Consider the following 27,371-nt stretch of genomic DNA (forward strand, 5'->3'; position numbering starts at 1 on the left):
AGACCATACATAATTCTTTCCAAAATGCTAAACAACACATATACACACCTTATTGCATAATACATCTGTTCAGTACAGTTCTTGGAGTGAGAAAACATTTTAAGTCCTTACATCTATATGCAACATGAAGTCATTAAATGTGTTTTTTTGTTTAAAGTGAATGAAAAAGCTATAAAGAAACAACAGATGTGTTTCATTTATTCGTTATTTTATATGTCATTTAGACTTTTCTGAATAATAACAATTAAATTACATGATATACATTTATTTTCTACTTCTTTCAAGATGATGGACGAACAAGAATGGAGAACACAACATCGGAGAATGGAGAAAAACTCAAGGTGAGTGCCTCAACATTTAAAGCTGCATTAATAAAACAAAATGCAACCTTGTTTAATTTGTAACCTTTTCTGTTATGTTTATGGTAAACATGTAGGGGAATTACAGTTAGATCCCATAGAGAGACCAATATGCTCAAAGAAGACCAAGAGTCAAATTTGAAGTCCAATCAGTTCACAGAGATAAAGTTCTCCACACACTCGGTCTCCTTGAACATCTTTCTGTCACACACCAAAAATGAACTGAAATACAGTGAATAGCCTGGGTTTCCCCATACTGCCTTGCTCGCAGCGCAATTTTATTCACGCTGCTAAGCAGTCTGGACACCATGGATCAGATTTTCCCCTGAAAAAGGGAACCAATCACAGAACGGGGAGGGAGCAGCAAGACGATGACGACACCGAAGCAGTTTGTTTATATCTATAGATCCAACAATGGCATCAGACTCGACGTTACCTTCTACCCTCATGTTTATCTTGCACAAACGGTAATATTCGCTAAACGCCATCGTGTACAAATAAATCTTTGAACCATCATCTTTTTCCTCGTCGATTTTCTGTCGCTCTACATACGTCATCTGGTATAATTGAAGCGATTGGCTATGAGCTACGTACAGGCGCATTTGATAGACATTTTTAGCGCCCAATAAACGGCTCTGGGCATTTGTAAACCACGCCTCAAATACGAGAAAATGTACACGTGGTTCCCAGACCAAGGGCCCTATTTTAACGATCTGAAACGCAAGTGTCAAAGCGCAAAGCGTAAGTAACTTTGTGGGCGGGTCTTGGCGCTGTTGCTATTTTCCCGGCGGGATAAATGACTCTTGCGCCAGGCGCAAATCTAAAATGGGTTGGTCTGAAGAGCTTCATTATTCATAGGTGTGGTTTGGGCGTAACGTGAAATAAACCAGTCAGAGCGACATCTCACATTCCCTTTAAGAGCAGGCGCGCTTGTTCTAAAGCGGATTCCTATTATAACGGCGGATTTGCCAGGCGCGCGCCAGGAGCGGTTCACAGCCGAGGAGACCGACGCTCTCGTCAGGGACATTGGGGATGGAGAAACCCACCCAAATTAACTTCGGTTAAAAAGGCGTATGATAATTTGGGTAAATGTGTAAGCTAGATGTATGCTTTTATAATAAATTGTCTATCTATCTATCTATCTATCTATCTATCTATCTATCTATCTATCTATCTATCGTAATAATGTATGATTTGCAAAAATGAAAACTGCTGCTTCTGTGTAGATGAGAGAATCAAAGTGCACACGCTACATTGATTATGGCCAAGCATGCGCCCTTAAAATAGCATATAAATAACATGCGCAACGCGCCACTGACTTTAAACAATTTTTTCCTGGTTAGTGGCGCAATTGTTTTCTAAACCTGCAAAATAGCATGAAGGAACGTTTGCGCCAGAACACGCCTCCTTTTTTGCGCTGAACCGCCCAGGGAGCGCAAGTTCATTCCCTAGTTTAGCGACGTGCTTCTGTGGATGGAAAAGCGCGCTTTGCCGGGTGCATAATAGGAATGATACATGCGTCGGTGTACAAAGTCAATTGCGCTGGGTGCAAGATAGGGCCCCAAGTCTCAAAACTCAACATTATGAGATCATCACAAGGACGTTTCATGAACGTTGTTATAAGTACGTTTTCACTCAACATTATCAGAACATCAGTCAAGAACAAATAACATCACAAGGACGTTCTAAAAACTTTGTTCTAAGAACGTTTTCACTCAACATTATCAGAACATCAGTCAAGTACAAAAAACATCACAAGCACGTTACATGAATGTTGTTATAAGAACGTTTTCAATCAACATTATGAGAACATCAGTCAAGAACAAATAACATCACAAGGATGTTCTAAAAACTTTGTTCTAAGAACGTTTTTCTCTCAACGTTACGATAATGTATTTTAGCTCTATAAACATTATAAGAACGTTCCAGACACATTATTTCAGGAACGGTTTTTACTAACATTTACATAACTTTTACATAACGTTAGTGAAAGTTATGGGAACGTTCCCTGTTAAATGGGTAGATACAATTCCAGCAGTTGCTTTTTGTAAGGGAAAAATCTCTACCCATTTGGAATAATAGTCTACAAAAACAAGTAAATAAGAATTCAACTGAGAACTTTTAGGAAGGGGACCCATGAGGTCCACCCCCAGCATCTCCCATGGTCTTGTTGCTTGAGTTTGCTGCAGTTTACCTGCTGGCTTCCCATACACAAAATAAATATTTGAAATATATTTTAGTTAAATATATATATATATATATATATATATATATATATATATATATATATATATATATATATATATATATTAGGGCTGTCAGTTAAACGCGTTATTAACGGCGTTAACGCAAACCCATTTTAACGGCGTCAATTTTTTTATCGCGCGATTAACGCCTAGCAAACTTTGTAGTTTTTTTAAAAAAAAACATTTTTGACATGCTTTTGCAACAACTAGTAACGTTAGTACAACACCACCGGATCTAGCTAGACCGGAAACAAAACAACAGGCACGCCGCACACACTTGTTTGGGCTTGCGAGCCGGCCAAAGAGTGGACGAGAAGCCGCGTCTATGGACAACTTGTATCGCACATCGGACGCGTACTTTCTCAGTTTATGGCCAGCAATAAAAGGTGTGTGTACACTCATAGAGAATAATGTGTTCGAATTTTAAATACGAGGCGCTGCGCTTCGCTTCTCGTCCAGTGTGCGACCCCCTTTAACATTATGTTTTGAGTGGATGAATGATGAGCGCGAGACGCCGAAATGGATGCCAATAAGATTCTGAATGGAAAGTTTAATTTTAAAAAAGTGGCCAAAATGTTTCAGTTGACAAGACCAAAGTGATCTGTGTGTTTTGTCATTGTGAACTGAGCTATCATTGCAGCACGTCCAGTCTGAAATGGCCTACTACTTGATGGCCAAGCACACTGATTCGCTGATGCGAATTCTCCACCCCCTCGTCAATATTAGGACCTCGTCAGTATTTCTTTCACCCTTTTATTGATGGACAGTGTTACATTGTGTGAGAGATTATTTGCTCCAAGTGAGAATGTTAGTGTGAAATTGAACACTACAGTATGCCAATGTTGATTTCAAAAAGAAACATTTGCTCAAAGCAAGCCGATCCACTTTTCCATGTTGATAAGAGCATTAAAATGAGAAAAAATAATGGGACAAAAAGAAATCAAGAGACATTTAGAATAGATAAAAATGTGCGATTAATCGCGAGTTAACTATGACATTAATGCGATTAATCGCGATTAAATATTTTAATCGTTTGACAGCACTAATATATATATATATATATATATATATATATATATATATATATATATATATATATATATATTTTTTTTTTTTTTTTTTTTTCTGAAAATACATTTTAGTTAAATATGTGAATATATTTATATGTCAGTATATTTACTAACAACATATATGTTCATATATGTTTTAACTTTTGCAAATTGTTTCATTTGAAATATATTTTGAAATTTAAAGTTAACATTTTCACAAACAAACAACACATTTTCAATTGTTTTTTTTACATGTATTTATTTCATTTTAAATCTGATTTCAGCTATTTTTGAGTTGAATATTTTTTTGAACATGGTGTATTGGATGTATATGTGTATATAATGTATATATTGTAAATGTAAATTTACAATATATACATTATATACACATTGTATATATATTGTATGGTGAATGTATATATTGTATATGAAATACTATTATTTTAATTATTTTTACAGAATTGAATACAGTTATTTAATAGTGTGTGTATGCAGTGTTAGACACTGAGTTCTATGTATTGTTTTAGTGCACTTCACTGTTGGAGTGTCACTGTTATACTTGCATCATAAATATTGTGCATATTTTCAATATTTAAATGACTTCAGGAAAGATGTCAATAAAACACAACAATAAATCTAATAATTGCACTTAGTGTTAGGTGCCACCTAATATGGCCTAATAGTCCTAGGAAAGCAACTATCTGTCATTTTACATTGCAGTCATTTAAATGTAAGTACAGTATGTATTATAGCTGTGTGTCATAATACAGTAGTGAAATATGGTAGCCTACTGTTGTGTATAGGGGAAAAGGTAGAGGAATTACTATGATAAAAATAAATTTTCGACCCTTCTTTAGCAAGCTAAACATTTCATGACCATATATTTTGTCATATATTTTACATTACATGTTATAAATGTAAATATATTTCACACTTAAAGCTATAGTGGAGGATTTTTCAGAATTTTAGAAAAGAAATGCCCTCCCCACTTGCACATGCGCAACACTCTACCTGCTCCCAAGAGGGAACGCCTATTAAACGTGTGTGAAAGAGCATGCACAAGCCCAGTTCTCCTCCTGCACGCTCTGTTTACAATGTTTGCTGATGAGCACGTACAACGGCCTTACGTAAACATATCACCAGAATGATTGACAATTAGGAGGACCAATAGTCTTGATGATCCACCCGGAAAAAGAAAATCCTCCACTATACCTTTAACATCATATATTTTTGTTATATTTCAGAATATATTTCAAAATGATAAATATAAGTGAACAACAATGCAAATATATTTCAATGTATTTGGAATACATGTCACATATATTTTTGACACTTTAAAATATATTTCAATATATTTTTTTTCTGTATGGGTTTTTGCATTCTGGTTTGTAACATTGACAGATTTGACAGTTTGTCACATTTGTTTTAACATCCAGACTCATTTTTGGCCAGTATACCAGAGTTTGTAACCTCCTATACGTCTTATATCTTCCTAGATGTCCCGAAAGAGGATCATCATGGAAGAAACTCATCAGTCTGGATCGCAAGGGTCCGGGAACCCATACCTGAAAAAGAGAACGATGGGGAAGCTGGACTACCCGGTAAACTTTTGTAGAGGACTTTACCATTTTCTCCCCATCTTCCAAAATGCTTTTGAATATTTCCTGCACTTCTTTATCATCTTGTTGAGATCTCCATAATTCCTCATCTGTAAAAATGACATTCTTCAGACCACTTGAATCATACTCATTTTCGTTTTAGGGCTGTCAGAGGTTCAGCAATTTGTGAAAAATTAGGCACAAATTAGTGGTACCAACCCACCATGCCAAGGAAACGTTGGAGAGCCTTCAATTTAGTAGGGATTGGGAAGTCACAGTTTTTTTGTAACAAATAAATACGTTAATTGACTTAACCCATACACAAAAGAAATATTTGAAATAGATTTTCACAATATATGCAAATATTCGAAATTGGCCCAATAAATATATTTTAGTTATATTTCAGAATATATTTCAAAATGATAAATATAAGTGCACAACAATGCAAATATATTTCAATGTATTTGGAATATATGCCACATATATTTTTGACACTTTAAAATATATTTCAATATTTTTTTTTTCTGTATGGGAACACTTAAAACACTCTTTTTTGCCACCTGCCGGCGTATTTATGTAATATGAAAAATGGTCACGGAACGAATCAGTGAACGAATCTGAAAAAATAATTTTGGTGGATGAACTGAAGCCTGTATTATTATGGTGGTTATCAGTATATTACAAAGATATAAAGCAGATTATAATACTTTAAAGAAACTGAAAGACAACATTAATCGGTTAATGAATAAAGGGTTGTCCCTTGAAAACTAAAAGGTTACTTTTTTATGGTGAAGTACTGGCAACCACAGCTGATGTTTTTTTACTGTAAATTTCACAGTTTTTTTAACTGTCAGTTTGCAGGTTATGACTGAAATACAAACATTTACCATTAATGAAAAAACAGTCAGAGACCATCAACTGAAATAATATGTTGAGACTACAACAGGAAAAAGGCAAGCTGACAATAAACTACAAAAACACACTTAAATTACAAATTAACAGTGAAATACTGGCAGCAGAGGTGACAGCCATTTAATGTTAATTTTACAGTTCTCTTATTGTAATATATTTTACAGTATGTTAATACTGTGAATGTATTTTAAGGGTTCACTAATAAAGAATATTGCTTAATATAAATTTAAACTACAAACCCATAACCAAATATAACCATATAAACATCAACTTAACTTTAATACCTCAAGCTAACCATTAGAAAATAGCACATATGCATTAATCAATCCCTGAATTAGCAACTACACTGATATCCCTCTTTAAACTAGATGTACCGCAGGGCGGTACAAAATATGACCGCCGCTCAGGCCTGCACTGGCTTTCCACAAAAATAAATGATGTGGAGCAATTTGGCTGTATTGCGTGTTTATGTATATACCTAAAAAAAGTAGTAGTATGTGCATGTCTGTGTGTATGTGTGTGTGTTTGTGTATGTGTGTGTCTGTGTGTGTGTCTGTGCGTGTATGTGTGCGTGCGTACATGTGTGTGCGCGTGTGCGTTTGTGTGTGTGTGTCTGTGCATGTGGATTTGTATGTGTGTGTATGGGTGTGTGTCTGTGCGTGTGGATGTCAGTGTGTGTGACAGTATCATCCTAAACCAGCAACCCTTCGCTCAACACCACCATCTACAGGCCGATGAGTGTACAGTCACTAAATGTGCACATAAATGAATTTATTTTATACCCCCCCATGGATGAAATTCTACGAAACTTAGCATACCCCCAGAGGATATCACGTTAATCATACACATGAAATATGGTGCAGTTCTGAACATCTCAACTGAAGATAGGGGCGATTAAAGTAGAATAATATTGCATTTTCATTTTTTATGGGAGGGGCGTAAATCACAAATGAGTGATTATGGGCTAGGTTGATGTGGGCCCTTAAGACCAACATACCATAAAAATTTCTTCATCCTCGGTGCCACGGTTCAGGTAGTTATGTAGGAAAAACTGCATTTTTGGGGTTTGGGGGGGCCCAGCTCGGGGGGGGAGTGGCCCCCGGGGACCAAACGAAATTTTTCCGTAAAAGTCTAGTGGGGCTACATGCCCACAAAATTTCATGTTCCCCGGTGTTTCGGTGTCCCTGGTATCGTTGACGAAAAATTCAGTAGATGACGAAAAAAAAAAAAAAAAAAACTTTGACAATCGATTATGGGCTAGATTGATGTGGGCCCTTAAGACCAACATACCATAAAAAATTTGTCATCCTCGGTGCCACGGTTCAGGTAGTTATGTAGGAAAAACTGCATTTTTGGGGTTTGGGGGGGGGAGTGGCCCCCGGGGACCAAACGAAATTTTTCCGTAAAAGTCTAGTGGGGCTACATGCCCACAAAATTTCATGTTCCCCGGTGTTTCGGTGTCCCTGGTATCGTTGACGGAAAATTCAGTAGGTGACGAAAAAAAAAAAACTTTGACAATCCCTATATGACCGCTTTCGCTAGCTACGCTAGCGGCGGTCATAATAAGACTATTTAAAGACACAACAGGCTCTACTCTTCAGCACAATGGTGACCCACAAAACTCAACAGAAACTTTAAATCCCAATAGATCATTAAAGTGCAATTAACTTTCTATACTATATTTCTATTTCTATACCGAGTTTACGTTAGAAAATTCGACTGTTAGTGTAAAGGAGGCCAGGTACTAAGAGCTGTGCAAGTTGCTTGACGTAAACTTAATTTACAGTTTATTACTGTTAAAAGATAGCCTAGAAATCTAGACGCACCCTAGCGGCAGGAAAATTTATTTTGCAGCCAGGGTAGTCTAGCAACTCTCCATTGACTTTCGAGCTGGAAAAAACAAAATTAGGTATAGAGTAGGCGGGGCGGGCTTAACATAATGACGACACAGTTGACAACAAAGAATGGCTGCTGCTGCTGGAGAACAGTCTTTCGAATTGGCTTTGGTTGCAACTAGAGGTCGACCGATAGTGGATTTTACCGATAACGATAGCTAGGTTGGGCCATACTTGCCGATAACCGATTAATCAACCGATAGTTTTTAAAATTGATACTGGATAAAAACAAACATAACACTCCAAGTAAAACAGTGCTGAACTTTATTATAAAAATAATAAAACTGTATTGAACCATGAAAACATGCTAAATGAAATAAATATATAATATGAATAAATATTGAAGTCAATAAAAGACATTCATTCAAACTGAAACAAAAAGTAATACTCTAAATAACAAATAAAACCAGTTACATTCAAAATGTAACTGTTTAACTGTTCTTTTTCAAGCCAACTTGAATAAAAAGTAACAAAATTTGATCGGTATAATATTTGAGCAATACAATTGCACCTTGATCATTCATGTTTGATAGTGCATTAACTATGGTTAACAAATAAAAACCTTAATTTAAAAATGTATTAGTACATGTTAATTAACAAATAATGAACAATCCTTATACAGCAGTTATTAACCTTAGTTAATGTTACATATGTAATTTTATTGTGTTATCATTTCATATAAATCCAAACAGTCATGCTTAAATATCTACAACGCCAGAGCATTAAAATGACATAAATATTAAATGTATAGTCTCACACTTTTGCTTCTATTTTATAAACACTTGATGATTATCTAATCAAAATAACAAAATATGTATTAAAGTGATGATGAAAAAATAACCGAAATCGAATGCTTTTCTGATTTGTTTATGTTTCTGTCGGCTGTATGAACATATCAGTTTGCTATCTTACGTCTCTTAAAATATGCAACTTCTCTGCATATTCAATGCATAAAAGTGACCAGCTGGATATAAACTAATGCAAATAGAGGTAACAATTGTGACATTAAACATTCGGGTCGGACTTACGCTTATTTTTGTCAGTGTTTTAACCGCTTGAGGTACTACTAATGTTAGCATCCTCTCAGCCTTGAAGGCAAACAAACAAACTGTTGTGCTGTTCTTTCTCTACTAATGCAGCATTTAGTCAACAAATTAATCACTTTATAATGATATGACAAAATGTACTGTATACATACCTTTTAGCTGTCAGTGCTTTAAATGCGTTTCTAATGTCAGCGCTCTCTGCGCAGCATGTGCTCTCAGTGCAGCACGCAGCATCACGTGTCGAAATAAACAACATGAGGCAATAGTTTTTATTACACCTCTACAGGCCGCTCTTGTACTGCATGATGCCAGCAGACCCTTCTCAGCTCTCTCTTACTGTGTAATGAATGACAGCGCGCGCTTCTCAGCCGCTCCAGCAACGGACAAAACCAGGAAAAACTATCGGTATGTATTTTTGCCGATAACGATAGTTCCACCAATCAACTATCGGTGCCGATTAATCGGCAAAACCGATGAATCGGTCGACCTCTAGTTGCGACTCTGGAGTAGAGTTCTCAACGGGCCTGAAAATTACAACCCGACCCGACCCGGCCCGTGGCTTTTAAAGCCCGGACCCGATCTAACCCGAAACATCAACATAATTATCTGCCCGAACCCGGCCCGCGGCCCGACGCGCGTCAGATTTTTTTTTTTCATACACCTATTATCATGACCAGCAGACGGGAATTCAAATCAACCTTTAATGTTCACGCCTTTAAATAATACAAACAACTGACACAATAAACTTTAAAATATCTAAATAGGCTGTAGTAGCGACGGTGAATTCACCTGCGGCAAGTTACTTTTCGCCAACTCCATCTTCTTCTCTCCAGGCTAAAGGCGTGCACGCAGCGGCGTCAGGTCTGCCCCCGCCCCTCTCCATAATGCACGTTGCACGCAGCAGCCAGACTTTCTTTACGGTGAACAGCAGCGATGATTAATAAATGTTTTTTTTGTTTTTTTTTTCACTGAGCGGAAAAGATTAAGCCCGAGGTCCGACCCGACCCGAGTCATTTGATTATATTTTCGACCCGAACCCGGCCCGAACCCGCGGGTCCCGTCAGGTTTGTCGGGCCGACCCGACCCGTTGAGAACTCTACTCTGGAGGACTTGGAGTTAAGTTTTTCTTTGAGAGCAAAGAACGGCACTTAAGTCATTTTTAAAAAAGGAAGATGTGTTCGTAGTTTTGCCGGCCAGATTCAAAAGTTGAATCTATCAACTAATGTTAGCTCCGCTGTTGGGAAAACGCTCTGGTTGGTTGAAGCGCTGTCCTATTGCATGCAGAGGGAATTTGAAAGACAGCCATTTATCCCGCCCATCGGATTGAGCTGTGTCTATGGTGAGTTGCCAGACCTAACATCTTGATGTTGGTCTGGCTTTGCAGGCTAGTTAAAATATGCTTCATGGTGAATCTTTTTATCTTATTAATCCTGTTACATGAACACTGTTTGGTGTGCACACTACAGAGTGAAGCAGTGCTGCAGTTCATGAGATAACTAAATGATTAATCAAGTGATGATTGACCTAGAAGTCTACACAGGTCCAAAAATTCATACCCGAAGGGACCCGGTAATTTGCTACACGGAACCGACCCAGACCGGACCCATCTATTATTTCAAAAGCTGGACCCGGACACTTGCAGATCCGAGAAGTACATAAATGGCATAATGGCATAAATGTTCTACCCGGACCCGCCTGGACCTGTCTATTATTTTAAAGCTGGACCTGGACCCGGCGGGAGGACACAGACCCGACTGGACTCGATTGTCACATATTCCACACTAAATTTTTATTAACAAGTCAATAAACCAGTTGCGAAACATAAAACTTTCTGTCTTACCAAGTTTTAGTAACGTTAAACGTTGTCACCCTTCCCTGTACCTGACTGATGCTTAAAGGGGGGGGGGGGGGGGGTGGGGTACAATGGTGTTTCATGTATTCAGAGTTGTTTACAGTGTTAAAGAGATGGATTCTCATGCTTAACATGGACAAAGTTTAAAAAAAAATATTTTGGACGAATAACGGAGAATTTCTGTGCCGAAAATCTTACTTCCGGGTTGGTACAAGTTTCGGCTGATTTTTTTCAATCGTGGATCTAATGACGTAGACCAGAGTGGAACTCCTTATATGAGCATTTCTCTCGGAAAAGCTCGCCCGCGCACACGTCGACCAGAGGAGAGTGAGACCGCGCACATCGAAATCATCGGCAGCGCTGCATAGGATTTCCAGAATGTCTCCAAAGTGTGTTTTTGGATGTGAGGGAAAGCTTACCGTGTTCAGCTTCCCAAAGAACCCAGCGTTAAGGGAACAGTGGATGCAGTTTGTTTTTCCGGGGAAAAAACGGAGTTGTGTAAGACTGTTCCCTGCATTTCGACGATGATTGATTTATAAACAAAGCCCAGATCGACGGATTTGCAGATTGTCTAATGCTTAAGGATCGAGCAGTCACAATGATAAAGGTTCGCGGTCGCAGGCGGTGAGTAAAACTGCTTCAAATGTCTCTGTGTGTTGTTGTTAGCTATCAGCGCGTCAACACAGCTTTAGCTTCGCCCACATGGGACACGGCCCGCCTCCAGACGCTCGTTTTTTTCCGGTGTTACAATATAGAGCTGGTAAGTCCCGCCCATCTGTAAAACCCCAAGTGGACCTCTAGGTTGAAAAATCGTCAATGCAAGTGAATGGGAGAAAATAATTATTTTCTGGTCCCATTTGAATTGTGCTATGAATGTGAACATATGTTGTCTGTGAATTTTTTATACAATTTTTCATGTTACGAGTTTGACAGTATATTGTATGATTCTTCAGCTAGCAGTTGTGGAAAAGACAACGAGAAAGACTACATGTCGCCTATGTGACGTCACCCCATAAAGTTGACTTACCCGTGGTTTTCGCCAACCTCACCGATTTTGTCCTCTCCCTGAAAGAAGGAGGTGAAGTGCACCAAAGACACAGTCATGTTTAGCGGGATCCGTGAGCTAGTGTCCGTATGCGAGTGGTGGTGATGTTTCAAACGCGTCGAAAGCAGCGAAGAGTTGTAGTCCACAAAGTGCTCTCACACAAAGTCTAACCGTATCAAACTTCTACCCGCTAAATTGCAGCATTCTTTACACGAAAAATTATATTAAAAATTCACAGACAACATATGTTCACATTCATGGCAAAATTCAAACGGGACCAGAAAATAAATATTTTCTCCCATTCACTTGCATTGACGATTTTTCAACCTAGAGGTCCAGTGGGGTTGGCGGAAGGGGCGGGACTTACCAGCTCTATATTCGGTTCCTGAAATATTTGGTTCCAATGGGTGGAGCTACCATTAATATTCACGAGATCATAGCGTACATGGGCGGGGCATAAACAAGCGAGTGGAACAGAAATTATTAGCGTGAGCACCTCAGATCGCGTTTTGTCCTAAACTAGCCTACTCCTAACTGTTCGTTGCTCACGAATGACTGAGATTAAGCTTTTAAAATGTCTATTATTGCATGTTTAAATAAATATTTACAAATATATTCTTGTTTTGATTCTGTCTCCCAAAGATGTCTGTTGGCTATTATTGAAATAGCTTTTATAGGATGATAGCTCAAGACATACTTGGAGTTGCATGTTGTTGCATGCTTTGAATGTTGCTCTACACTCAACTGAAAATCTTTTTGATACACAACTGTCAGAGGTTATCATAAATGTTAAGCTTCAGTTGCTTTAACAGTTGTTTTCTTTAGCAATGCTTTAGAACATTGGTCAAATTAAGTGAATTATTTCAATTGTATTGATGTATACATAGCAAGGTCCAACTAAAGTAATGTTATACTCAGTTTGTGCAATTTGTAGTTTTGAATGTACCATTCCAAAGGTAAGTGCACTTAATTGTAATAAAACAGAGACAAAACTCTAACAAGTTGATTTATTTAATTTAGTTTTTTATTTGGCAATGCCAAATTTCATATTTTCTTTCATTGATATCATGCATGGGAGTACAAAATTAAGGGTGTTTGCATCTAGGGCAAATAAAAACCTCACTCTATAAATATAGTATAAGACCTCATCTAAAAGTAGTACGTTTTGATCATGAAGAGACAGAAATCACTAAGTGTTACTTAACTCACCTCTCATTGTGAAGTTCTGTGCCCTTCTAAGAAGGACATATATATTTTTTTTTTTAGAAACACCATGAGGAACCTTTCCAGATTTTTTAAGGTTTTAAACATTTCCTTATCTATATTGACAGCCAAAATGACACATTCAACAAAGATGGGTAGGTTTATTTATATGAATTGTGGTTGAGACTCGTTATTATTCATAGCTAATTGGATGTTGAATGCTTCACAAACTATATGTACTGAACCAATTATTTATTATTATTATTTATTGCCAATAGTAAATTGCACATAAATAAAGCTCAGAAATAGAGGTCAGTTTCTCAGGTGTGGTGGGATATGGACATATAATTAAAAAGTATTCTCATGTAAAGAATATAATACATATAATTTTTATAATATAAAACTATATGCATAAAGTTATCTACCTATCCTAAATATGATCTAGACTGTTTAAAATTGATAAACAAAAACATCTGCCTCAACATATTTCTGTGTAAAAATTCTGTGAGTTTTTTAAAGCATTCATTCATTAACTTAAATTTTTTTTTATAGTAAGATACAGTGTCTTAAAATTACATATTTTATTCATATTCAGCTGTAAAAACAAGAATGTTAGACAAGAGAAAAAAATGGGATCAAGGACAAAATTAATACAGCAGGACTAATAAAATATTTACTATATTATTCAAATATGTATTTATAAATATGCCTTTCTTTAATATTTTGGTGTACCCATGCCTTCTACACCAGTGTGTTTTTGTGTTCACTTGTTTACAAAAAGATTACATAAGAATGATAACATTACTAAACTGATAAGATGTAGGCCTAATTTTTATGATTAATGGTTAGTCATTATTATCAATTAATTTGACCAATGTTCTAAAGCATTGCTAGAGAAAACACCTGTTAATGCATCTGAAGCTTAACATTTATGATAACCTCTGTTGACAGTTGTGTATCAAAAAGATTTTCAGTTAAGTCAGTATAAAGCAACATCCAAAGCATGCAACATGCAACTCCAAGTTCTTATGTCGTCTTGAGCTATCAGCCTAATTTAAAGGCTATTTTAATAATATGCAGACAACCTTGGGAGTTAGAATAAAGACAAGAATATATTTGTAAATATTTATTTAAACAGCAATCACACACCTTTAAAAATCCTAATCTCAGTCACTCATGAGAAACGAACAGTTCTATAATGTCAGCAACAACTAATCTGGGAAAATTTGGAGAAATATGCCTTTATCGTCTTGCAACGCTTCCTACAGGATCAGGTAAACTCAGCGTACTGAAACACATTCTACAGAACGATGAATTATTTATAAAATATATAGGCCTACGAGTAGTTTAAGATTAACTTCATTCAACTTTATTACCTGTTTGATATAAATAATCCATAAAACAAAACGAGCAGGCGCTCAGGCTAATAATTTCCGTTCCACTCGCTTGTATTGTCGCCCCGCCCACGCTATGGTCTCGTGAATATTCATGGTAGCTCCACCCATTGGAACCAAATATTTCAGGAACCGAATATATTGTAACACCTGTAAGACTCGGTACAGCCTATCTTTCTTTTATAAATATAATAAAACTAAAGACTTTTTGGAGATATGAAGGATGCAATACTACTCTATAGGTACTCAAGATTAACAGGAAATTGAGTGAAAATGAGCATTTCACCCCCCCTTTAAAGTTTTGGTGGTCAGACTCGGAGCAAATAAATAATGCTAACGTCAGTGGCACTGAACGAGTGTAACGATTGTTGTTCCCAAAGTGGCCTTAACACATCCCACACAACCGTCACAAAATTCAAATGGACGAAGTAGGCTACTCAAGACTCTGGTTGTCTGTTTTTTCTTTTATTCTCCGCAGCAGTGATATTCGCGTCTGAGAAATACATCAAAATGTATTATTAGACAGGGTGATAACACTGCAGACATAAACCACCCTGCTGGAAAAACCAGCATAGACCAGCATAGCTGGTCATACCAGCTAGACCAGCATATGTTGTGTTTTGGTGCTGGTATGCTGGTGACCAGCATGGGATGCTGGTATGCTGGTATGCTGGTGTGACCAGCATGGGATGCTGGTGTGCTGGTGTGACCAGCATGGGATGCTGGTGTGCGGGTGTGACCAGCATGGGATGCTGGTGTGCTGGTGTGACCAGCATGGGATGCTGGTGTGCTGGTGTGACCAGCATGGGATGCTGGTGTGCTGGTGTGACCAGCATAGGATGCTGGTGTGCTGGTGTGACCAGCATGGGATGCTGGCGTGCTGGTGTGACCAGCATGGGATGCTGGTGTGACCAGCATGGGATGCTGGTGTGCTGGTATGCTTGCTGTATGCATTAATTAAATGCATCCCATGCTGGTCACACCATCACCAACATTGGATGCTGGTTACACACATTGGAAACTATGCTGGTAAACAGTAATAGATGTTAAGGATGGTAGCCTGTTCACCAGGGTGGAATGCAGGACAGCTACATTGAATTTTGGTATGATGAAAATCATGAAAATACAAGCTTACATTAATACATGTAACAAGTTCATTTAATAATAACAAATAAACATTAATACGTTAATACAATAATAACAATTATTTAACAAAAAACAACACTCTTCTGGCTCAACAAGCAAATTACAATAAAACGCATTAACAACAATTGATCTTAATTAAGTGCTCACTATGGGGTTCTAAAAATGAGTCGACTGCTTTGTACTACACATTTGTCCTTGTCAACAGTAACCTGCTAACAGTTGCCTACTTTTTCAGATAAATTAGTATAAGTTGATGTGTATGCTCTCCGTTTATGTCGTTTTGTTCTGTCATCCTTACTGTATTGATCCTACTATTTCAGGTAAATTACTAAATGTTGATGTGTATGTTCTTTGTTTATGTCGATTTGTTCTGTCGTCCTCAGTGTCATCTTAACTGTCGTCTTGTTCTGTCATCTTAACTGTTGTCTCTTTCTGTCGTCTTGTTCTGTCGTCTTAACTGTTGTCTCGTTCTGTCGTCTTGTTCTGTCGTCTTAACTGTTGTCTCGTTCTGTCGTCTCGTTCTGTCGTCTCGTTCTGTCGTCTCGTTCTGTCGTCTCGTTCTGTCGTCTCGTTCTGTCGTCTCGTTCTGTCGTCTTAACTGTTGTCTCGTTCTGTCGTCTCGTTCTGTTGTCTCGTTCTGTCAACAAGACGACAGAAAAAGACGACAGAACGAGACAACAGTTAAGATGACAGACCAAGAGGACAGAACGAGAGAACAGAACAAGACGACAGAAAAAGACGACAGAAAGAGACGACAGAACAAGACGACAGAAAAAGACGACAGAACGAGACAACAGAACGAGACAACAGTACGAGACAACAGTTAAGAAGACAGAACGAGACGACAGAACGAGACGACAGAACGAGACGACAGAACGAGACGACAGAACGAGACGACAGAACGAGACAACAGTTAAGATGACAGAACAAGACGACAGTTAAGATGACACTGAGGACGACAGAACAAATCGACATAAACAAAGAACATACACATCAACATTTAGTAATTTACCTGAAATAGTAGGATCAATACAGTAAGGATGACAGAACAAAACGACATAAACGGAGAGCATACACATCAACTTATACTAATTTTTCTGAAAAAGTAGGCAACTGTTAGCAGGTTACTGTTGACAAGGACAAATGTGTAGTACAAAGCACAAAGCAGTCGACTCATTTTTGCCACAAATGGAACCCCATACTCACATTTTAAAGTTTTTTTTTTAGTCTGTTAATGTCCATTATTTTTCTGTGATGAACCGTCCGGCCTTTATCCATCTGGCCTGCAACTCTGTCTCCTCCACATTCTTTCTGTCAAGCCACTCCTTGAAGCAGACTGAAAAGAAATGAACAGATAAATAGTGATGCTTGTGTCGCACCAGAACAAATAAAAATGTATTACTCCATAACCCAGTACTTGGCATCCCACAAAGACCTTGTGGCTACTGCTACCTTTTAATGTCTGAAGTTTCTGGGGGGTTAAAGGCTGCCTGCTGGTTTTGGTTGTGGGGCATTCCTTCCCTGTGAGACTTCTTTCCCCCAGAGTCTTAGTGCCCCAGATTGCCACTGCCAACTCCTTGACAAATAAGGAATCCCGCGTGCTGTTTTGAATCCTTGACCAGGCCTCTCTGCGCACTCGAACATCTCCCCCCAAGTGAATCTGACAAAATTAAAAACAAAAATAATCAAGGTACTAGATTGTACAAATGCATACAAAATTTATTAAAACTTTAAGTGTACTGTAGTTGGGGGTTCTTATATTAATCCATGCACACAGATGACGAGCCTTACGAAAAATATGTTTATTCAAGTGTTCCATTACATTGTTTACTAACGTCTTTGCACGGTCGAAACACTGATTGAGCGATTCCATGAGACATGATACGGACTTTGATAACACACTTTCAGATGCTCATTCATGTTTATTTCGCGCTGTAACTGGTATTAAGGCGGAAGAGTTGCTTCTCTTGAGCTGAGCTGCGCCGGAGCGATCTCACGCCAGAGCGCCAAAACGGTAATTATGTTTTTGAATTTCGTAAGAAAATGGACGTAATTTGAAATCTGAGACTTTGTTTCATATCAATAATAACAAAGCACAAAGATTATTGCGATTTATTGGATGGGATGCGCGCAACAATGATCCATTCATTCATCAACTGAAAACAGGATGACTAATCGATTCTTGGGGTTTAAGAATTAGAGCCCGACCGATATATCGGCAGGCCGATATTATCGGCCGATATTAGGCATTTTCCTAACTATCGGTATCGGCATCGGCCGATAAATTAATATTTAAAAAAATGCAGCGTGCAGTGATTTATGTAAGGATGGCGCTGCCAATAAAGCACCTAAAAGCTGTTACAAAGAACTGGCAAAAGTGGCAAAAAAATAACAGCGTGTCCGGTGTAGACACAGTGTTAAAGCTCATTCTGCTACGTTACAACATAAAGCAATATTCCAATAATTTATGTAATTATAACACTTTATATAGGGCCATTTTGCATTAAAAGTAGCCAGATGGACACGTTCAGAATTAATACACTTTTAGTAAACTACAGAACACCGCGAGCGGGAAGCGGCGCACCTCACGCGGGCAGAGAAAGCTCCGAGAACGGACACTGTTAGTGATATAAAATGCACACACAGGTCTGTTAAATTAAGCAATACTTTTAAGGTAGTCTAATATTTTTCTGACTAACAAAATTACTGACACAGTAAAGGGTAGATTTAAATAAAGAAAAACGAAATTTAAATAAAGAAATTAAACGAAATTTAAATAAAGAAAAACGAAATTTAAATAAAGAAAAATGAAATTTAAATAAAGAAATTAAACGAAATTTAAATAAAGAAATTAAACGAAATTTAAATAAAGAAATTAAACGAAATTTAAATAAAGAAATTTAACGAAATTTAAATAAAGAAAAACGAAATTTAAATAAAGAAAAACGAAATTTAAATAAAGAAATTAAACGAAATTTAAATAAAGAAATTAAACGAAATTTAAATAAAGAAAAACGAAATTAAGTTAAATTAAAAAACGAGATTAATTTAGATTGATAATAACGGGTAAAAAGTCTAATACATTTTGTTTCTATTATTCTATTTTCCACAATGTCAAAGCAACACAGCTTAATCCAAAACACAAGCTCAGGCATGCACTTCGGTCCATACAAAGTCCGCTGTTCTGCGCTCTTGCCAGAGAAGACTTGCGCGTCAGTTCTATTTCTGGCATGCACGCGTTTTCTGCGTGGCTCGAGCGGCGCCTGAGAGACGCGTGTCTCACGCGGCAGTGTGCAAACTCCAACCTGTTAACATGGGAGCCGAAATAAAAACGGCCATGCCACGCAGTCAGTGTGTCGCCGGCCTTATTCAAGCGCGAATGAGAACCGTTTCGCGGGGGATCCCAGATGTGAAAAAAAAACAACAACAAATATTCGAATGTCAAATTTTCAAATCGAATACCAACCCACCGAACGAATATTCGGGTCCAGCCCTGTAGCCTAGTTTCACGTTTAGTACATTTTGCTTACTACTTATTTAAAATAGTATAAAACTACTGTACATATGTAATTATAAACGTTTTCATTATGATATTATTAATTTTACTTTACTAAAAAGATCTGAGTTCTTCCTCCACTAAATTAAGATTAAAAATAGAAGAGTATTTAGAATATAATATAATATAAAATGCAATGCAAACTAGTTTGGTTACAGCTCAAATTCTCATTCTATCATTCACCCTGCCTCCATTGCATATCTTTGTCACACAAGTGTTTGATCACCACATTTTAGTGATCATTGCAAAACGTTTATATATTTATTCTGTTTATACTGTGTATTCTATATACAGTACCCATCAAAAGTTTGTACACACCAATTGGAAAGTGTGTCCAAACTTACTGTACTATAATACACATAAATAATATTGCTACTGTATTATAATATACACACAAATAATATCGGCCGATATATCGGTATCTGGCTTTTTTTTATCGGTATCGGCATCGGCGCCCAAAAATCCATATCGGTCGGGCTCTATTAAGAATCGATATTGTTTCGTAAAAATGTGAATCGATTAAAATCGAGAAATCGATATTTTTTACCCAGCCCTAATAATCAAGGTAGACTGTACAAATGCATACAAAATTAATTAAAACTTTAAGTGTACTGTAGTTGGGGGTTCTTATATTAATCCATGCACACAGATGACGACCCTTACGAAAAATAAGTTTATTCAAGTGTTCCATTAGTATACTTCTTTTAAATTAAAAATAAGAAAGTATACTTTCAGTCTACTTTTTATATACTTCTCAAAAATATACTTAAACATTACTTAAGTATACTTTATAAAAATGAACTTGAAGTATACTTCTTTTTCGTAAGGGGAGGGCAATGCTGTACCTCATCTCCTTTTGAAGATACAGGTGGCTCCACCTCATTCAAACAGCCAGACTCTGCAAATATATACAAAATAATGTCAATGTACTCAATATACATATTTACCCTCTTGCATCATGGCCTATAGTTTGGTAATATGGACCATGATAGATTTCAGATATCTGTGACTGTGAGTAATATATTTTTTATACTGTATATACACATGTATATCCTTACTTTGTAAGGTCTCCTTTGGGCTTGGGGCTCCAGGATCTTTGACAGTTAGAAAGAAAACAAACATATCACAAATATGACAGATGATGGAAAACATGACAACAAAGAATATACTTTATAAACCCTCAAAGATCACAGCTGAAGTACTCCAATAACTTGTAGTCTTCCCCAATCCCAATGCTATTCCTTTAATTTGCATCTTATTAGCTGGTTTAATTGGGAGGGGATGGGGGGGATGCCCTCTTTACCACTGCACTTTGCTGTTGATGAGGATTTCAGTGCCTTCAGCAATTGTTGCTGCAATTGCATGTTTAGAGAACATAGTTCTTTATTCTCTGCCTCAATTTCTGCTCTGAGTTTCTCCTGCTCCTCTAAACTATAATAGACGGACATACTGTATGTCATGATTAGCTGACATTATAAGAAAAAAATATATATATATATATTATATAAAATATTAGATTATATATATTATTTTATTTTATATAAATATATATATATATATATATATATATATATATATATATATATATATATATATATATATATATATATATATATATATATAGATTAAATAAATATATTAGGTGTTATCTAGCTACTTATAGTATATCCACCTAGTTCTCTGGTGCTCTGACAAGCAGGTTAAATCAAACATTGGGCTAAAGATCAATTCTCGTGTCAGAACACATTAACCCTTGTGCATCCTTGAGGACATTTTTGGCTTTTTCAGTTTTGTTTTTTTGATCACTTTGCCTGTGTTAATGCTAACTGCATCAAATTTGGCACGGGTGTGTATTTTTGTTGGAATTTTACTATTTCATCATCATTTTCTTTAAAAAATCTATTTTGCTCTAGTTACACAAAATACTTCCTTCTCAGGACCTTAAGGACAAAAATGTCCCCATTGAAACCCATTAAAACTGCATTTTTTAATCCCTGTGCCGTTTAACTATAAAATGATGCAATCTTTTTTAATAGGCTTTCATTCTGTTGGCAAGGCTTCAAAATTGACTTTTTTTTTTTAAAAATATCAAATGGTGCCATTTTTTCAGGTTAGGCCTATAAAGCAAATACTCGCTTTATTCCTGTTTTCTGCTTCGGCATATTATAGAGCCAATTGGATAAACTATGCAACGATAATTGTGTGGGTTTGTTGGTATGGATGTCTAAGTGTGGTTTGTATGTGTGTAATAAAATAAAAAGGTTGTTTGTGTGCTTGTAATATTTGAGAGAGAAAAACTCAACTGCAAATCGAAAATCCAATCACTGTGTTCACCAGTGGAGTTTTGCTGGCATCCAATGGGGAAAGTCTGGTACTGCGCCCAAACAAAATCTTACTGAAAGCTTATTTTTTTTAGATATCGTCCTCAAATTCGGAACACGGCCTGTTTAGATTTATGGCTTTGAATTTATATCAGTTTTAGAGTTCCAAATGTTTCATAAAATATATATTTTAGATAAAATATTGATTATAATGTTCATAAATATTTTTCATAAACTTAAATTTCTATAACTTTTTTTGGTTGCACTTTTTTAAAATTTTTCACTTCAACAACAATCTGCAAAAGGGTCTTCTTTAAAATGAGACCAAACTTAAGTATTTGCTCCCAAGCATAACATTTTTATGAGAGTTTTTTGACTTGGACATTTTTGTCCACTTTGGACCTATGTGTAAGTTTTTTTTTGTTTTTGTTTTTTATGTTAACTGCATAAATTTTGGCACAGGTGTGTATTTTTATTGTAATTTTACTTTTTCACCCCCATTTCATTTGAAAAAAAAAAAAAATTTGCACTAGTTACACAAAATACTTATTTATATTTTATATAAAATATTGATTAAAATGTTCATAATAATTTTTCGAATCGGCTTTGGCCGCGACTCTGGAGGACTTGGAGTTAAGTTTTTCTTTGAGAAAAGAGCAAAGAACGGCACTTAAGTCATTCTTAAAAAAAGGAAGATGTGTTCGTCGGTTTGCCGGCCAGATATGGCAAAAGTTGAATCTATCAACTAAGCTCCGCTGTTGGGAAAACGCTCTGGTTGTCACATACACAAAACATATTGTGTTCAATATAGCTTTATAGCGTTCAACAAAACTGAGACACTCATTCATTGAAATCATATAAGCATATCAAGCTATATACCAAACGATCCAACCTAGGGAAAGAGCTAGCAGCTAAACACGTTGGAAGCACTTTTGTCAAACGCCACAAGCTAGCTACCACTCCGACAATATAAACTGTGTAAATCATGACTCGTTTCGATAATAATGCGTTTACTAGCTGCTAATAAAACCACAGCAGGTCTGTAAACAGATTCCAATGTCCTACCCACCCTGAAGCTAGCTGATGTCCATCGTCTCAGGGCACATTGTTGATACAGAGGGAGTTCACTTTTTTTTCTTTCTTTTTTTTAACTTTTCTTCATTCGGATCCATTTGCGATCCATTCCATTCTGAATAAACAAACAACGCAGTTTACATGCTTCATCCTTGTTGCATTATTCATTAAGATAATAATTAATAAATGCATGCACAATCCGTTAACTTGATAAATGTTGCAGTTGCAGATATGTTTTATGCACAAACAAATGCCTTTCAACATGCACAATTCAGAAGTAAATGCAGCAATTTGTACAAATAGAGAGTCTGTAAGCCTACTATACATGTTGTAGCCATTAAATAAGCTCATTTAGTTTCATTAAAATATTATTATTTTTTTATTATTATTTTTTTTTTCATCTATGTTGAATATAAAAAAGTTGACAGCATGAGTAAGATAGGATGCGCAATATATCGAGAGATATGGAGCGGGTCAGACATGATTTTGACCACTTAATTAAGATTTGCATTGTAGAAAGCCTTTCTTTAAAGTGAATTTCGTTTTGTATAAATTGTATCTTAATTTTAATATTTTTTTCATCAACCAATTGCCTGTATTTAATAAGCAAACATAGCAGACATTATAATCATGGAGGGGTCCGCGCGGTCACTTGCATTGCACGTGAACTGGAGCGCATCTCATCCCAACTTAACCGAAACTCAGTGTGTGTATGCCTTACAGACATGAGAAATATAGCAAGCTTGAAATGTCTTTAAACGAAACAATTCAAAACGAAAAGAAATAGGCTACTCTCTGATTATGTAATGATGTGCATTTCTCTCTATATTAATCTTTGCAGCTGACACTGTTTATTAATAAAAATAAATGCATGCGCGTCACCGGATTTACAAATGCACATCTTGCTTGTTGCACGCACACATATTATGTAGGCTACATATTACGAAATAACGAGATATTATGTTGAAATAATTAGGCTAATTATTAATTATCATTATTAATAATAAATCTATAAGAATATTTGCTTGAATGCTGAATGTTGCTTGTTCAATTGAATAAAATTAATACTTTAATTGTGATAATTAAAATAATTGATTATTAAATATTAAGTGGCCTTTGTTTGCTCATTTATGAATACTATTTATATATAATATATCTAGCACCCCCTCAGCACCTGCGTTAAAAAATTATCTGTCGCCGCCCCTGGTTATAACGGCCCACGTATTAAAAATTGGTCAGGTTTAAATCGGGCTTGGGTTCATAATTACAGTTAATGTGTCGGGCCGGGCGTGTGGTGGTAGTCAAGATACCCATGCCATTAAAATGACTAATTTTCGTCTGTGTATAGGACCTGCAGCTGCAGCTGCCGCTGCCTATATACCTTGGCAGGTTCTACCATGCCGGTGACGTCATCGGAATTGCCAGCGTTCTTATACTAACAAACGCATTTTTTGTGTTGCTTAAAAAAAAGAGCTATATTGATATTTTTAATTCAAATTTTTTGTGTAATTTACTTTTAATTGTCATAACACATTATCAACGTTGATTATTTCAGTTCAGTTCATCTTTAAGACGAATGCGCAGACCTAATATAAATGACACGCATCCGTTTTCTTTCTGTTTAAAACACAAGACTGTTTACGAGGAAACTCGTCAAGATGGGCATTTTGACTTCATTTTGCGTGCACATGTCCGTTTAAGCTTAAAAAAAGGGAAAGAGAACTGAATTCGGCTAAACTCACCTTCTTCATCTACTGACTGTGGATGGCATCAAGGTCTTGTCCTGAAGAATACAGGGCCAAACAATAGGGATTATAATGCATCTGTTAACAAAAGAGGTATATCACTCTAATGATATATTTACCCCCTGATATTGCATTAGGGATATTAATTCAAACATTTTTAAAGGCTAAGAGCATGAGCCACAGCTGCCCAAGATATCTGTGAAAAATAACTGCCTAAAGTTGTCGACCCCCTGAACCACATTCAGCATTTAAAAGTACAAAGAATTTCAGTATTGATCAATAAAAAAAAAACATATAAATACATAAATACCTTTGTGTTGGACAGCATGGTGTCAGTCTCATTGGCCAACATAATTCAAAACAGACCTAAAGAAATAAAATAAAATGTTATCATAATAGTTAAATGAATTATTATTATAACTATGACCATTATAATATTGTATTAGTCGCCTATTATTTAGCTGATTATTTAGCCTACAGGCTTCTCAAGGACAATCTCACAGAAAAAAAAACTTATATTAAAAGCATAAATCTTACAGACCCCAAAACTTTGAACAGTAGTGCACAGTATGTTTGAGGTGGTTTTGCTTACTAGTCATATGGTTCATAGCCGTGGAGATTTTCTTGGACGGGGGTGCAGCAGGCCATCACAGCATGATGATCTAGGAAGGAACATAATGCTATTTGTCACAGAGCCAACAATATTACATGTGTTAGGTTTATTACAAGGAACCAAGCTAGAACAGAGGTGAAATGCAGAAAAGATAAATATATACAAATCTTAAGATAATATATTGTGAAATAAATGCATATGGAATTATCATCATGATTAAACAATAACTCACCCCTTGTTGTAGAGTTTTATTTTTTCTCTCGTTATTCTGAAATAACATTTTAGCAATATTGGTGACGTCTCTGATTAAGTTAACAATACAGTGCATTCTTTTAGGTTAAATAAATTAGCTTACTTCCCATAGACAAATTACCAGCAAAACTATCAAAAACTGTTATCTACACTAAATACGTGTTTAAAAACCCAAACTTTCATAAATGAGACCTTAACTTAACGTAACTTAGGCCTAACGTTCTCTTCTGAAAACGGTTAACGTTAGCTGCTAGCGTAGATGCTAACGGACTTTTTCAAAGACACAAAACCATTTCTTTAAAGTAAATATTCACCAGAAGCGTGTCAATTACACGTAAGAAATGTGTCAGGGACGTTTGAATGTGTCAGGGACGACCTCTATTTAGGTTATAAAAATTAAACCTAAAAATAACCTACAGAGAACGTTTCTAGAACGTTCTTATTTGATTCCCAAAAAATAACCAAATGGGAACGTTAGGGGAACATTCTGTGTTTGCTGGGATGCACTGTTGCCCTGGTTACAGACTACAGTCATATACTGTATAGTGTGTCTTAGCTCCATGCTTAGCTCCCATAAATGATAAAGCTAAAGGGTTTATTAAACACGTCTGTATAACACAACACAGTTCCACAATGATTGTAATGTTGAATCAACAACTCTATAAAGCAGTTTCAACAAGCAGTATAAAGCAGTCTTATAATCTTCATGGAGGAGGATTTATTATAGAATTGTTGAATTGATGTTGCATCAGTTGTACAAAATAATCTGGCAACTAAGTGTGTCACACTTTTTAGTGCAATAATCCATCTAGTTAGCAAATTGCTGGTAAACTAAATAGTTCAATTAATACAGACAGTCAAAGGATTAGAAAACATTTCCAACAATGTTACCTGATCAATGTGATTTATTAATACCCTTATTTTATTTAAGGGTTGTATGAGGCATAGAATTTATTAACGTAATGACTTTGTAAATTCAACATCCTATTCATGAATATGTCTGTTAATTATTATGTCCCTTTTTAATTGTATTTGAGTCTGATACTTCATTGACATTTCTGTTTGATTATCTTATATCTGAGTCTGATACTGCTTCGACATTTCTGTTCGACTATTTTATATGTGGGGCCATATTTTTTTTAATCTTTTATCTGGTTGTTCAACCCAAGCACTGTAAAGCACTTTGGTCAGCCGAGTGGCTGTTGTAAACGTGCTATATAAATAAAGTGACCTTGACCAAGCCCTGAAAAAAAAAAACAGAAAAAAACCAGAAAAGAAAAAACACACAAAGCTTGTCAAAACACTATCAAAACACCCCCCCAGGTGGTCTTTCAAGGGTCATTATTTCTCCTACAAACTGGCTTATAAAGTTACTGCAATGTAATTTTTGATTAAACATCCTCCACGATACATTGACACTGGATGCTTGTAGGAACATTGTTAATGTAATCTCTTATATTGGTGTACATTGCTTGTTAACTGACTGTTTTTTAAACTTAAAAAAAACCTTTTAAACTAAAAATTCCCAGAGTTCTCCATTAAGCATTATAATTTATTAATGTGAATACTGAATGCACTGTATATATTGTCTTGGTAGTAATGGTATAAATGGTATCAAGTAATTCCTATAAATGTGAATGTTAATGTAACATGTATATTCTGTTGCAATAATAAACTTATTTCGAACAGATGTTAATGTTCAATAATCTTTAGTTTATTTATTGTAATGAATTTGTATGAGAAACATTGTGTTATGTGTTGGCCAAGTATTTATGTACTTATGTAGGCGACTGTCCTTAAAGAACTTCTTGACATTGCTAGCCTAATTTCTATTTAATTGTCTTCTTTTTCAGTAATTTAAACAAGTAACTTATTAAATGGACCGTGTAAGTACTGGCTGCATAAATGTGTACAAAATAATGAGCTAAAGTAAATCACACAAGACCATGCTGGTAGACCAGCATCATAAATGAGACCTTGCTGGTAGATCAGCATCACCAGCAAGACCATGCTGGTAGACCAGCATCATGAATGAGACCTTGCTGGTAGATCAGCATCACCAGCA

At 36.2% G+C, this 27,371-nt stretch overlaps 1 protein-coding gene and 1 long non-coding RNA gene across 2 annotated transcripts in view; one reads left to right on the top strand and one right to left on the bottom strand.

Moving 5' to 3' along the window:
* The first annotated feature begins 5,165 nt into the window (after nt 1-5,165).
* The window catches only part of LOC311074773 (interferon-induced very large GTPase 1-like), a 59,418-nt gene continuing 37,212 nt past the window's right edge, over nt 5,166-27,371 (top strand). The window contains exon 1 of the mRNA XM_084101664.1: nt 5,166-5,255. Within this exon, the coding sequence (XP_083957790.1) occupies nt 5,172-5,255 (84 nt within the window). The 5' untranslated portion in view covers nt 5,166-5,171. The remainder of the gene's footprint in view (nt 5,256-27,371) is intronic.
* Nucleotides 16,870-26,870, bottom strand: LOC311076271. The gene is made up of 8 exons (XR_014604638.1): nt 25,287-26,870; nt 25,034-25,103; nt 24,752-24,807; nt 24,439-24,479; nt 20,360-20,395; nt 20,147-20,199; nt 17,198-17,405; nt 16,870-17,081 (listed from the first exon to the last, which is right to left on the bottom strand). It is a non-coding gene; the product is annotated as an uncharacterized lncRNA (long non-coding RNA).

The sequence above is a fragment of the Abramis brama genome (genome assembly GCF_963993115.1).
Source record: "Abramis brama genome assembly, chromosome: 1".
In the NCBI taxonomy this organism is placed as follows: Eukaryota; Metazoa; Chordata; class Actinopteri; order Cypriniformes; family Leuciscidae; genus Abramis; species Abramis brama.